The 14,247-nt window shown below is 58.0% G+C and overlaps 1 protein-coding gene across 5 annotated transcripts in view; it reads left to right on the top strand.

The window, feature by feature from the left end:
• Positions 1–14,247, top strand: part of CUX2 (cut like homeobox 2) — a 241,246-nt gene that overhangs the window by 104,235 nt on the left and 122,764 nt on the right. The window contains exon 2 of one of the 5 annotated variants that reach the window (XM_070628907.1): positions 11,047–11,100. The exons of the other annotated variants lie outside the window; for them this stretch is intronic. Coding sequence (XP_070485008.1) covers positions 11,047–11,100 — 54 coding nt within the window. The remainder of the gene's footprint in view (positions 1–11,046; positions 11,101–14,247) is intronic. 5 annotated transcript variants of the gene reach the window in all.

Here is a 14,247-nt window from a genome sequence, read left to right as displayed (position 1 = left end):
CTGGGAAATGGGATTAATCATGGGACCTACTGCATGGGGTGGATTAAAGGGTTAATCTTTATAAAGCGCTTCCAGCAGCCCCTGGCACATAGTAGGTGCTACCTCAGCATCTGCCGTCACTACCTCTGGAGACCGAGCTCACAGACTCTCCGGGCGCGTTCTGGCCAGTTCAGGAGCCGGGGGCTCCCTGAGGCGAGGCTGGGCTGCCGGTGGTCCTGGCACCTGGGGCCCAGTGGGCACTCGGTTGGATACGAGCTAGAAGAAGCCAAAGCCGTCATGGATGGTGACGTGAGGGGCCGTGTGGTGGGGGCAAACCGCCAGTGGCTGTGGCTGGGGGTCAGGCTGTAGCTGCTCTGGGCATGTACGGAGCCTGAGACGCAGAGGAATGTCGGGGGTCCCGCAGCACTTGGGGGACGTGAACGTTTGGGGTTCTGACCTTCGCGCCATTTCCACTGTGGTCCGTCAACAGTGCCCGAATGCGAGTTAGACACGCAGGGGATGCGCCCCGCGCTGGACCTCCGGGACCTGCATGTGCCAAGACCTGGGTGATTCCTGTGCACGTCACAGATTGGGAACCAGAGGGGCCGTGTGGACACGCTGGCAGGGCCCTGTGTCCTCAGGGGCTCTCTATGGGGGGCAGCCTGTTTGATGGGGACACGTGGTGCCTGGCTGTCTGCGCCTGGGAAGAGAGAAGCGAGAAGGTCATGGAGGGTCAGCAGGGCTGCAGCGCCCACCAGACCGACCTCACCGGGGCAGTGGCCTCCGGACAATGACGGAGCTGAGGTGGACACAGAACATGTCAGGGTTTGGGGAGGAGACGCGCTCCCTGTCACCCATCTTTACTGAGAAAGTGTTACTGTGCCAACGCGGGAAGTGGGGCCAACCGCGGAGAGCGCGAGCTGTGAAATGCACGCAGGCCTGGACGCGAATCCGGTGCTGCTGCCACTGGATCGATCGCTGGATGATCTTGGGCAGGAAGGTGTGTGTCTCTGGTCCTCACCATCCCTGTCTGTGAAATGGGGCTGAAATGGCACCGACCTCACAGGGACACAGGCAGGGCTGGTGCAGTGCCGCCCAGAACCGGCTGGCGAGGACCGGCACTCGGCTGCGCTTTCCGGCTCTGGGTGTAGGGACGTCGCCGTGGGGCGTGACGTCGGCCACGGCGGGAGAAGTTGCACCACAGACACGGTACGCGTGGGAACTTCTCCTCTGTCCCCCGAGAGCTGCTCGTCAAGCATTTGCCAGCACTCGGCCCGCTGCTCATGTGCCGAGCTGTCCGCTCGCCAGGCCCCGTGCCCGGTGTGGTGGTTCTGATCACCGTGTGACTGTTGTGTTGATCACAGCACTGTGACATCACTAACATGTAAAGCAGTTTTCGTGACCGGGCTGTTCCTGTGTGGACTCTGCCGCGTTTATCTGAGCTGCTCGGAGGCCTGGCCTGCGGATCCCCTGGTCCCCAGCCCCGTTCGTGAGAACTGGGACGTCAGTTAGCGGGGCGCTGGGTGGGCAGTGTGAGAGACACCGAAACTGATGTTTGTGGAGCCAGACCGAATGTCGGGCACTGGGAAGACACTTCTCCTTGATCTCATTTCATCCCCTAACAACCCTGTGAGGTAGAAACCGTGTGAACCCCGTTGTGTGGATACAGATGAGGGCTCAGAGAGGTCGAGTGACTTGCCCCAGGTTGCGCAGCTGCTCAGTGAAGGGGGCAGGCTCTGAACCTATGCATTGTCCCCCCCGAGGCTGTGACCTCCTTAGGTGGATCCGTGGCGGTTAAACGTGGAGGTTGAGTCGTGGTGGTTGAGTCCTTGGAGGGGGGACCCTCCTTGCTGGGAGGACTTGGGGAGGGGTGGGCGGTGGCTGGGGTGGAGAGGCCCTGACCGCGTCCTCTGCTGGGTGGACACAAGCAGTCCGGTTTCCCGGGACGCGTGCCGGCCTGGCTCTGATTGGCAGGGCTGTCTCTGTTGGAAGGGAGCCCTGGCCGCAGGCCCCTGGCTGCCGCGTGGAGCGCCATTTGGGGGCGGTGGGAACTATTCAGCCACCTCGCCTGGGGTGGCTTAGCGTGGGCTGGGGGCTCTGCCAGTCTCTTGGACCAGCTGGCAGAGAGAACAGGGAAGCCAGCGCTGCCACGGGGAGCCCACACCAGCCTCTTCACCGTTCTCCCTGCCTCTGTCTGTCTCCATCTGTTGCTGTCCCTCAACCTCTCTTTCTGCCAGGACTTAAGGAGCCAGGAAGATGACAGGTGGTTTGGCAGTGAGAGAAGCAAGGTCTCCTGCCCCCACAGGCCTCCAATCCCTCAGCTCTACTAAAATTTAGGAGCCTTTGCTTCCGCAGCTCTCAATTTCCATTCAAATAAAGTTCAGACTCCCTGGATTGGTTTGAAGACCTCTTGTGATATGACCCCTGCCTCCTAGCTCTGCATCTTATCTCCCCAGGAGGGACTGTATCATATCCAACTTTTAATTTTTCCATAATACTTAGCCCAGAGCTCACTCAGAACCTGAGGAGGAACTTGACTCACTTTGGGATTTGCAGTCAGCGCCGTTACTGTGTCTTAAGGCAGATTTACTGCATGCCAGGTGCTGTGCAGGCTTCTAAGTTTTTTCTATTCTTATCTCATTTACTCCTCATAACAATCCCATAGGTAGGCCCTGGTCTTTTCCTCTACTTTACAGAAGAGGAAACTGAGGCACAGAGAGGTTAAATTAATGCCCAAGATCACCCAGCTAGGACATGGTAGTGATAGATTCGAACCAAGACAGTCCAGAGCCCAAGCTGACTTGAGTGGAGTTCTCCTTAAACCACTTTCTGAGGGTCTGTCACCAGCTCAGTGTTGGCCCCTGTCCCCCGCCCCCATGGCCTTGTCAGCAGAACAACCCGATTTGCCGGCCCCTGGCGTCACCCTCTCTCTGCTGTGTCCACACGTCCCTGACGAGTTCACCTTGGCAACCTTGGCCTTGCCTTGTCACCCCAGGAAAGTTGGGGCTGAGGAGAGCCGGGTGGCGGGAGGTCTAACGGACCCCTCTGTCCGTCTGTCCGCCTTTCCCTACAGACCCCAGGGCTGCTCGGACGTTTAGGAGAAGAGCCGGAATGTTCCTGACGGGAAATGGGGGTTTGGACCTGGAAGGACCCCCTAAGTTGGTTCCTTCCAAGGGGGCCCTCGCTCCACCCCCGGACCGCCTCCAGTCTGTCGCCGGGGGCGCGTGGCTCTGCTCACCGGGGACTGATGGTCTCAGGTGTCCCCACCCTGCTCGACCTCAGAGCAGCGTCCCCGTGCCAGGCGCAGGGCAGTCGGCTCGCGTTAGCTGCTCTCCATCAGACCGTGTCAGCCGCGGACTGCGCCGTCCGAGCCGTCGTTTCCTCTGATGTGATGGGAAAGTTGCTAATCCGAGAAGACTCTTGCATTGTATCAGGGAAAACAAATATTAATGTGATTCGATGGGAAGTGGCTAATAAGAAACTAAGTTGCTAATATGACATGATGGATCCGTGGGAGGAATTTGGGTCGGGTGCTTGAACTTTTCTGGAATGTTCTGGAGGTGGGGGGCGGCAAAATGGCAGGAGCGCTGTGTTCCAGTTCCTCAGAGTTAAGGCGCCATGTCTGAGGCTGTCCCCACCACACCCAGACGCTCTCCCCTGTTCTGGGCTGAATAGGGTCCCCCGAAGTTCACGTCCCCCTAGAACCTCGGAATGTGATCTTATTTGAAAATAGGGTCTTTGCAGGTGTGAAATTATTTTAAGGTGAGGTCACACTGGATGAGAGTGGGCCCTAGATCCAGCGATTGGTGTCCATGTAAGAGGGCCCTGTGAATAACAGACACAGGGACACTGCCTGTGACGACGGGGGCGGAGGCTGGAGCGATGCAGCCAGAGCCGAGCGACGCCGAGGCCGCCCAGCCACTGCCAGGAGCTGGAGGGCGGGCAGGACCCCCGGAGGGAGCGCGGCCCTGCCACACCACTGTGTCGGACTTCTGGCTGCAGCACTGAGAGCAGACGGTCGTGTGTCGTAAGCATGCAGCTGGTGGCTCTTTGCCACGGCAGCCCCGGGACACCAGTCCGCCCGCTTTCCCCCTCCCTTCCGGGCAGGGAGGGGACATCTGTGTGACTGAGACAGCAGAGCAGCCCTGGCCCGGGGGCTGGCCGGCCCGAGGATGTGGCTTGCCCTCTCCCTGCCTCGCTCCTCGTCCAGAAGGAGGGCGCCTTTGCCCAAGCCGGGTGGTTGGCATATGGACTCCGCAGCCGGCTTCTCGGCACGTTAATATGTGATTAAAGGGGCCTTAAAACACCCATTAGTCCCCCTCTGGTGTCTAATAGTGCGTTTGGATCCAGAACAGAATATTATTTACTCATTAGCTGGTAACAGGCCCCAAGCACGCGCCGTATGTCTTGGGACAATTACTCCAGTGTGGGTTCTGCCGGTGGGGCTGGTGGCAGGACAGCGTGGTCTGGGGGCCACGGGGAGCATGAAGTGACCCACGGGCCGCACCAGCACAACATGGCGCCTGCTGGAGCCTGTCTGCAGCGCCTGCGGGGGGCAGTGGGTCCCAGGTGCAGATGGTGCTGGGGTGCCCAGTGGAAGGGGTCCTGAGGGGTGGAACTTGAGGTCACTGCCCCCAGGAATGGGACGCGACAGTAACAGCCCCCTGTGTTGGTGAGAGATGGCCCCTGGACATCGGCCCGAGTCCCCGGGACGAAATGTTAATTAGTGATTTGATAGCTGCCAGCAGGATCACAGGGTGGGGTGGCCAAAGCTGGGTGCAAACCCCGCTCTTCTGTGACGAGACCAGGGTTCTTCCCAGCGCTCCTCTGCTCCCACTGCAGAAACTTCCCGTGGATTCTCATCTTCCCTTCCTCCAGCGGACAGAAGAATTTTAACATCCTTTCCTCGTAGGCTGAGTTTGCCGGAAAGATGAAAATAGCAGCAGACTGTCCCCTCAGTGTCCGGGTCCTTGACCTCAGCCCCGAGCACTGGGGATGCCTGGGTGGGGAGGCGACAGGAACAGGAAGGGGTGTCAGTGCTGTGGGGGTGGGTCGGGCTTCTCCCGGGCAGAGGAGGAGGCCTCGCAGGGCTGGAGGAGGCACGGATCAGGCCTGTGGACGTGTGGGAAGAGTAGGGGAGGGGAGAGCCCAGCGAGAGGCCTCCTGTGGCCTCACCGTCTGACCAGCCGGTGGCATTGGCATCAGGGGGAGGGGACGGGTGCCAGCGACACCCCGAGTCCACCTCTCAGTTACTGATGGCTGATTCAACTTGGGGGTGGAGAAGACAGCAAGTTGGGGCAGCCCCAGTTTGAGGGGCAGAATGCAGGGTGTGGGAGGAAAGTGCCAGGTTGACCTTGCACACGCCTTGACCTTAGAAGCCTGATTCTCAGGCCATTGGTGCGTGGCGGTTTGCAAACGACCACGTGCACCTCTGAGACAGGCGGCCGGCGCTCAGCCCGCGGCACACGGGAGCTTTCGAAGGACAGCAGGAAGCCTCCCCTTTGTGCTCAGAATCGCCTCGGCTCTCCTGAGAGTGCCGGAAGGAAGAACGGAGGGGCCTCCTGGATGCCGGGTCTGTCTCCCGCCCAGCGCCAGCAGCTGGAAGCATCTTGCCCCCGTTTCCACACATGTGGGAACCCTCGGCTGTGTCCCTGTGGGACGCAGGGGGCCGGCGGTGCTGTGGGCATCTGGAGCACGAGCTCCTGTCCGTCATGAACACACATGGGGCCGAGGGACGGGAGGGCGCAGGGTGCCCTCTCTGACAGTCACTCCAGCGTGTGGCGACAGAGACGCCAGAGAAACTGGATCTGTCTGTCGGGACGCAGGCCACCCTCCAAGGCCGGGCGTCACCTCCATCTGTTGCCCGAGGAGAGCAGGGCCCCTGGGTGCAGGGTGAGCTGGGTCCCTTTCCGCCTCCCTGGGGAGGAGCGGGGGGCGGGGGCACAGGGCTTGGCAGAGGGGCCCCTCTGTCCATCTCCCACTCCAGCTTGTGCGTCTACACTGCAGTCAGGCTGAATAAATCCACTGCTGCCCAGTGGGCATCAGCATACGCGTGGATGTGTGTGTGTTTTAATAAAGCCCACCGTGAGCCGGATATCAATTTCTGTCAGAGACGCAGAGCATCTGAACCAGAACTAAATAAAAATAAACATTAAACAATTATTGGAATTTAGGTTTATTTAAAAAATCAGCAGGGTTGAGGGAACAAGCCACCCATTAGCGAGGCAGCACTGTCGGGCCTGTTAACAACCCGCTGGTTCTTGGCTGCCGGGAGATTTGGGCCATACGAGCCGTGGAAATCCAGATCCTATTGATTAAGTATGATGCGGTAACAGGCCAATTATACCGTCGTGGCTGCTGGTGGCGCTGGCCGACGCCGGCCACCCAGTTGTCTTTATGGAGACGGCTTTGTCTGGGGGGCGCTCCGGTCCCTGCGGTTAGCGGGGCTCCAGAGCTGCCCTGGAGTCTCGAGTTCTCCTCCTCCCTGTCCACTCCACGGACATCTGTGGTTCACAGGGATCCTGTGTCTTGTCAACCAAATCAATGCCAATAACCGGTGAGCGTGTCTCCACTTTCGGTAAGAATTGACCCCCCCAGGTCTGATCGCGTTCGGAAGACGCGAGTGAGGAGAGCAGCGGTGAGCCAGAGGTGTGCGCTCGGAGGACACGATTCCCCTGAGCTGGAGGAAAGGACGTGAAGCCCCTCCCGGCTTTAGCTCCAGGAAGGCCCGAGTGACCCCGTGGAGCAGCAGGAAGCTCCCAGCATGCTCGGGCCTGGGCCAGACTCGCTCTCTCGGCCCTCAGCCGGAAGAGCCGGCCCTCGCGGGACTGGCATCCTCCACGCTGGCGGGCGGATTTCCTGCTCGCGATTTCGTCGTCTCCGGGTTTTTATTTGGAAAATTTCTGCACTGCCAGTGGCTGTCGGGGAAGGAGAGACGCTTTGCTGTTCTTCTTGGGGAATGTTTGGCCTCAGCGACTGAGCTGTTCACCCTTGGATGGGACTCTCCTCTCTGCTGCTGGCTTTTTTTTTCTTTCTAATTTGACCATCTCCTCCAGGCAGTGCCGTGATTGGCTCCTGACTTGACCAGGTGATGCTTAGACAGGCAGATGGGGATGGGTCCAGGGATGCTGTGGATCGGCGATGGAGAGCAGGATTCCCGGGGGCACCTTCTCTGTGAACATCTGTCCTTCTTGCGGGACTCGTCCGTTTGTCCCTTCGTGCGTTCATTCCTCTGCTCCCACAGCACATGGTAACTGGCGGCTACTCCCTGCCAGCACAGCTAGGTGCTGGGGGCACCTGGGACCAGCACTCGTGGAGCTTCAGTCTGGCTACAAAGAGACACAGATGTGAAATGATTGATTATTACACCTCAGTTGTAATCGTGCCTCATAGAAATGAGGAGGGGGCAGCAGGGGCCCACGACAGTAAGATCCTGACCTTGTCTGGGGGGCTGGTCTTGTGGAAGCAGTTTCTAAGCTGAAACTTGATGGCGGGGCGGGACTGAGCTGTGCTGGTGGCTCTCAGACCCGAGCGTGGGTTAGAATCCCCTGGGGGGCTCTTAGAACGGTCCCGCCCCCCCCCCCCCCCCGGAGGCTGACTCAGCAGGCCTGGAGCTGGTCCAAGGATTTGCATTGCCAACAAGTCCCCAGGTGACACTGATGCTGCTGGCCCAAGGACCACACTTGCGGAACCACCGAACTGGGGAGAGGATTGAGAGGAGAGGGCGTCCAGGTGGAGGGAACTGCGGAGCCCGTGTCCCCGGGGCTGCCGTGAGCTTGGGGTTTCCCACCGCAGAATGAGAGCCAGGATGGCGAAGGAGACCGGGGGTGAGATCTGCTGGAGGAGAGGGCAGGGTCTGGCCACGCAGGGCTTGCAGGCTGAGCTGCAAAGTTCAGACCGGGAGGCTGGGGAGGTTTTAAGCAGGAGGGGTCAGCATCCAGTTTGTATCTTGAAACGCTCTCAGGCTGCCCGGGGGGGGGGGGGGAAGGATGGTGGGAGAGGGGCAGGCGTGGAACCAGGGAGCCCGGCAAGGAGGCTGCTGCAGGCATCTGGGTGGGAGCCAGTCGGCAGTGGCTGGACCAGGCTGGTGGCATAGGGCGTGGAGAGGCGTGGATGCATCCGAGAGAGCATCTGAGTCCAGGAGCCCATCTTCCAGAAAGCCTTGCTGATCTGTTTGGGTCCACCTATCCATCCTTGAAACCCAGTTTCTTACCTGAAGAAGTCGTATGTTGACAGTGACATGATTGGTTTCTTGAGGGTGGGGCCCTGTGTGTCGTATCTGCCTCATCTAGCCCACCTGCCACCCCTGCTGGGTGCACAGCAAACACCTTGTAATCATTACCTGGGCCTACAACACTTGACAGTTTATCTGCCAGGGTCTTATCTGTTACCTCATCCGATTTCTCAAGCACCCTGGGAAAAAGGTGGAATTGTACCCAATTTGCAGATAGGGAAAACTGAGGTTTAGAAAGGGCAGGACATTTTCCCAAGCTCGCCCAGCTGGGCTGAAGGAAAGGCAAGATTCTCACCCAGTCCTGGCATGCCCTCTGGTGAGCAGACAGGAGGTGCTGTGACACCTCCACCTGGACCCTCAGGGACCAGGTTTCCCTTTAAGTGGCATCAACGGCCTGCCCCAAGGGACGGGGCCAGTCCGCCAGAAATATTCGGTAGATACAGAAGAAACTGTCTCACTTTGGAAGTCGAAAGTGGTGAAATATCAGCAGTTTCTTATGGTTCAACCTAAAACAAAGTTGCAGGGGGAAATGTTGCATTTCTAGAAAATTCTGCCGCAGCATGAGGGGCAGGAATTGCGACGGTAGTCTGCCTTGTCTCTGAAAGCAGCTTCGCACACACGCGGAAGCTGATGAGGGGGCCGTACCGGGATGCGGCATCAGAGAATCAGTCTATAATGCAATCAATTTTGTATATCCCTGGTGAAACAGCAACATTTATTTAACGTCTTTTATAGAGCAGCTGAGTTTTATCACAAATCACATTCCATTTCTATTCAGCTGGGACTCCTTGAAGGCTAAAACGCACTTACTTTTCTCGGAGGAAATTTACCAATTCCTCAATAAAGACCCATTCGCCTCTGTATGTAGAATTGACACATTTATTGAATATTCAACATTTAGGGTTTTTTTTACCCCCAGCTTCCCGACTCCCTCACCCACACCTTTCTCCAAATGTCCACAAAGCTTCGCGGTCATTAGGGAAACTTCCTCAAAGTGGCCAGAAATGCATATTTTCGTGCAGAAACGACCCGCGTTGAAATTTGGGTTTTCCCCGATCACCGGGCAATCCTAAATTGATGGAGTGAAATCAGTGCCTCGAGAGGCCTGGGTCAGCCGCGGGCGTTCCCATGTCTTTGTGGTGGGCTTGGTCATGCGGCGATTTCGTGTTGGGTTTGCCACAAAAGTGTTTTTGTCCTTACTTGTAACGTTTGCAGGAGGCGGGGCGGCCTCCCCACAATAATTGTGCTAATTAGCATGAGGGCCTGTTAATAAAGCGGGTTTTCTTTCATCCGTGTTCCTGCATGGTTGGGGACATCCATTAAAGTGTGCGCCAGGGACAATGTCTTTTCACCGCCAGTTGCAGTGTTTTTGTTTAAAAAAATGAGTGAGGGGTTGGGCGACTTGGGGAGCATGTTTTTGTGCCCTTAGCATGAGAGAGGGCTGAACTGCTGAACTCGGGCGTCTGCCTGGATCTCCTGACGGATGTGGAGTCGAGGCCCGGAGGGAGGGAGGGGCACGGGGCCTTAAGGAGGCGAGCAGGAGCGGTGAGTTTGAGGAGCGTTTTCCTAATGAGCCTTGCAATCGGGCAGACTCGGGTTCACCTCCCGACTTCCCCCCAATTCCGGCTTTGTGACATCAGACGAGTGATTCCACCTCTTTGAGCCTCTGACAGGGCTAAATGAGATCATCCATGGAAGGTTCCGGAAGGAACCTCAAACTTCGTTGCTTTTCTCCTGAGGACTTTGTCGAGTGTCAGGTTTGGATGAGAAAAGAAGGGTCAGTTCGTCCCACCGCCGGTTCCAGGCTTGATTTCCCCTCCGTAAAGCCCAGCAGTTGCCTCTTGTTTGCTGGGACCCCTCTGGGGACAGAGGACTGACCCACTTCTGCCCATCAGGGCTGTCGTCCTCGTGTCGACCTGCAGCCTGTTTGCGCGTAACTTCCTTTGCCCGCCCAGATCTGAACTCCTCTCCTGTTTTTCAAATATGTAAAGATGCCCCGCCCGGTCTTCTCTCCTCCAGGGTGAATGTCCCCCTTTGTGGATCTGGGTTTCTCAACCTCACACACTATTGACATTTCGGACCACATACTTCTTTGCAGTGGGGGCTGGAAGATGTTTAGTGACATCTCTGGTCTCCACCCACCAGGTGCCAGTAGCACCGCCCGTTGTGACAATCCAGGAATCTTTAGACACTGCCAAATGTCCCCCAGAGGCCAAAATCATCCCCAAGTGAGAACTGCTGTTCTAGAGTTTGGGGTGTCCCCTATCCTGGACGCTCCAGCCTGACGTGGCGCCTCCCCTGAGAGGCTGCCCCACCCTTTCGTGCCAGCGTCTCTGGAGCTTATGCTTGTGGGGCCTGCTGGGAGCAGGGCCCGTGCTGACCTGGCACAGCCGACTCTGCCAAGACCCTGGGAACCCAAAAGCAAATATCCTAAGAAACCAATTAAAACCGCCCGTTTGTCTTCCTGAAGCTGTCTCTGCAAAAGGCAGACGCACCAGGGCTGGAAGCTGGCTGGGCCTTCCTGGTCGGAATCTCCCTTTTGAGGAAGGACGAGGTCTGAGTTGCTCTCAGCTTTCGTCTGAGCAGGCAGAGCTTACTTCTCAGAGCAGGTCACTGACCGTTTCTGGCCGCGGCTGCTCTGGGTCTGGGTTAGCCACTGACCGTCCGAGCGATGGGACCTCTCTGAGCCTCGGTTTTCTCATCTGTATAACGGGGATCAAACTAGCAAGAAGCTCAGAGTCATTGCCACGACCTGTGCAAGATGCTGGCGAACAGTAATCAACCAACAAATTAGAGCCACCGTTTTGTGTTATTATTGTTTTTGTTGTCTGCAGATAAGAAACACACCTCCACGGAATGAGAGTAATTCGCCCAAGGTCAACCAGCAGGTCAGTGTGAAAACATTGGGTCAAGCGTCTTTTTCCTGGAAACCTGGGGTTTTTGCAAAGGTCTGTCTGCATACGGAGGAAGAGATTCAAAGATGATCCATTTTATGTGATTCTCACCCCATTAATAGCCCCTGGTTTTGCCAGAATATCCTCTTCTCGCTTTCATTTTAAAACCCAGCCAGTGTAATAAATCTCGCCCCGGCATCTCGGCCACACATCTTGGCTGGAGCGTGTGATGAATCTAGCATCCTGCGGCCTCTCTGGATGGGAGACCCCTGCATGGAGCCGGATTTGGGGCGGCCGGCCCCACGTCTGGCAGGGTTGTTGTCACTCTCGGTTTGACAAGTCCAGCCCTCTGACTGGGTCGTCTTTGTGCCACGACTTTCTTGGCTCGAGAGTAGACCTATGACCCTGGCCCCTCTCCTTTTCCATTACTTCTCTCTCTCTTTTTCTTTTTTGTCCGCCAAACCACAGACTTAGCCGCCCCCTCACCACATTTGAAACAAGGAACGTGGCTTAGAACTAGCTCTGGATTGGAAAGGGGCACAGCTCGGGGGCAGAGAGGGCCCCTTGAAACTCAGTTCATCCCTGGGTTCTTCCCGTGGAGAGTCCGGGGCGCCCCATGATTCTGCACATGTGGACCCTGTTGCCTTGGGGGACGCTGGGAGGGCAGGGGTCCCCCCTTGATCATTCAACAGATATTTCTTAAGCACCTGCCTTGTGGCTGAGCCTCACGAAGCGAACAGGACGGAGCCGGGTCAGCAGGAAAGGCAGACAGTTGGGAGCTGCTTCCTGGGAATGAAGTCAAATTCTTCATGCCTGTGCCCAGGGCTCTGACGGGGAGCGCAGGGGCTGCGGGAGCCCCGGGGGGCGTTCCGGAAGAAGTGGCATGTAGAGTTCGCTGGAGGATGGTGGATGTTTACCAGACTCAGGAAGAAGGACAGCGAGGAGGCCAGTGGTCAGCGCAGGGCGAGGGGAGACCAGGAGGAGGCTCGGGGGAGCCAGAGCAGGGGCTCCTCTGCCTCCTGTGCAGGGGACGGACTAGACGGGGAAACAGTGGAGCCTGGGAGCCTGGGAGGGGCCGGGGACCACCCCCCTTGTCGCCGAGCCCCAGAGAGCCCGCGAGGCCCTGGGAGGCCAGGAAACGGCTTCCAGAAGCATCAAGGACTGCGGAATGGGTTCCAGTCCCAACCGCACCCCACTGACCTGCTTAAATCGCTCCCCCTCTCTGAGCCTCAGTGACCCCAGCTGTAAAATGGAGGTAACAGCAATACCCACCTGGGGGCGTCGCACAGATGAATCAGGAGAATGACGGAAGTGCACAGAACAGGGAGCGCGTCTGGCACTCAGCAAGCCCCACAGAAACGTTAGCGGTTCATTCTGCCCGCGTGCCGGGTGAGCTGGAAGACCAGCTTCACTTCTTCGGGCCTCAGTTTCCTAATCTGCAAAATGGGAATAATCATGGTACTGCCCGATTAGACAGGTTAGAACAGTGCCTGGCAGAGTTTGCGCTGGGGCTGGCTGGTACCGCTGTCATGTTCTTGCCGTTGCTGGCACTGCTCTCCTGGCTGTGGTCCCGCATGTCCTGGGCTGGATCGTCAGGGGCCCGTGGTTTTATCCTGGTTCTAACTCAGTTCAAGGAGCCTCACCAAGCGTCCCCCTACCTGTGTGTCCTGCCTTCCGGGCCCTCTCATGGGCCCCCCTGCACCCCAGGCAGAATTCCGGGCCCCCAGCATCCCCTGGCCCTGGCACAGGCTGCCACCGGCTCACCTAGCTGTGCCGCGACCCTGACCCAGCGCCCTTTCTCCCTGCGGACGTCGAGCTCGTCCAAATGAGGGGTCCTCGGGAGCCCTCAGCCTCACCACGGAGCAGGGCCTTTCAGCGCCCGGCATCATCTCTCCCCTCACACAGACCCTGGAGGTGGGTATCGTCAGCCCCACTGACAGATGGGGGAACTGAGGCATGGGGGGGATCAGCAGTGCCACTGACCTTTCCGGTACTCGCTGCAGAAGCATCTGCTCCCTTCCTTGTCCCCTCCCCGACTTCCACAGAAGCCAAATGCCGCTTCCGCTGTACCCTCCTACAGCTCACGACAGGAACAGGCACTTTGGAGGGGGAAGCAAGTCTCGCGGACCTGTGGGAAGTTCTTCTCTCAGCCCCGAGTCTGGACACGTCCGCCACAGGAGCCTTGACCTGCGATGTCATGTCTGGGGCTGTGAAGCGGTCTGCCGGCTGCCAGCCAGCCCTGCAGAGGAGCGCCGGGCCGCCACTGCAGGCCACTGGGCATTTCTGTGGATTAGTGTCAACATGGAACGGTCCGAGGGAACCCCAGTTTGGAGCAGACTGCCTTCGGCCGGCCTATTCCCTGCTGTCGTCCTCCAGAACTTTCTTCCTCGCTGTCTTACGGGACCCAGAACAAAGCACCCGTGAGGGGCTCATGGGACTGGGGCCCCCAGGGCCTCTCTCCTCCTGGACCTTGAGGCCCCACCGCTGAGCTGGCCCTGTGCCTGGGTCCTGGGGAAAACAGAGTCCTCCCGGGCCCCGCGGCTGCCCGCCTCTGGCATGAGAAGCCCGAGGGCGCGGCTCCCCTGTGTTATTGAGGGAAGAAATACGGCCGAGAGCCCTTTTTGTAAAAATAACCTCCCTGGCTCCTCCTTTATGGTGAGGGAAAGTGCTTAAAATGCTTCGAGGGAATAAACAGCTTTTAATGAAGTTACACTGCCACATAATGGGTATCATAAAATTGCCTTCATCCTACGGGGTCCCAGGTTGGCATTTATTATCGACTGCGCCGGAGTCGTCTTGGCCGAGCTCGGGCAGCTGCAGAGGAGGAATGCAGAAGTCTCCTTAAATTACCTGATTGGAATAAGCGGCGGGATGCTCCGTGGGGCCGCCGTGTGCCAGGGAGGCCGCCTTTGGGGTGGTCTGTCAGAGGCGGTTTGCGCATTCTGAAGAACACAGGGATTTCATTGCAGCAAAACAGATGTTCACCTTGTTTCTCCATTGGCTGTTTGATGAGAAATTTATTGCTTTTCCGCTGGGCCGGGGCCCCTCTCGGCTGCTGAGTCCATTACGCGGGCCGGCGGCTGGCGGGGAGCCAAGGTGAGGCTGTTTTGATGAAACCCATGAAAGCCTTGGCTTGGAGGC

This window comes from Equus przewalskii, chromosome 7 (assembly GCF_037783145.1).
Source record: "Equus przewalskii isolate Varuska chromosome 7, EquPr2, whole genome shotgun sequence".
Lineage (NCBI taxonomy): Eukaryota > Metazoa > Chordata > Mammalia > Perissodactyla > Equidae > Equus > Equus przewalskii.
The sequence above is the reverse complement of the archived record's forward strand: the minus strand, read 5'-3'. Positions and strand labels throughout refer to the sequence as shown.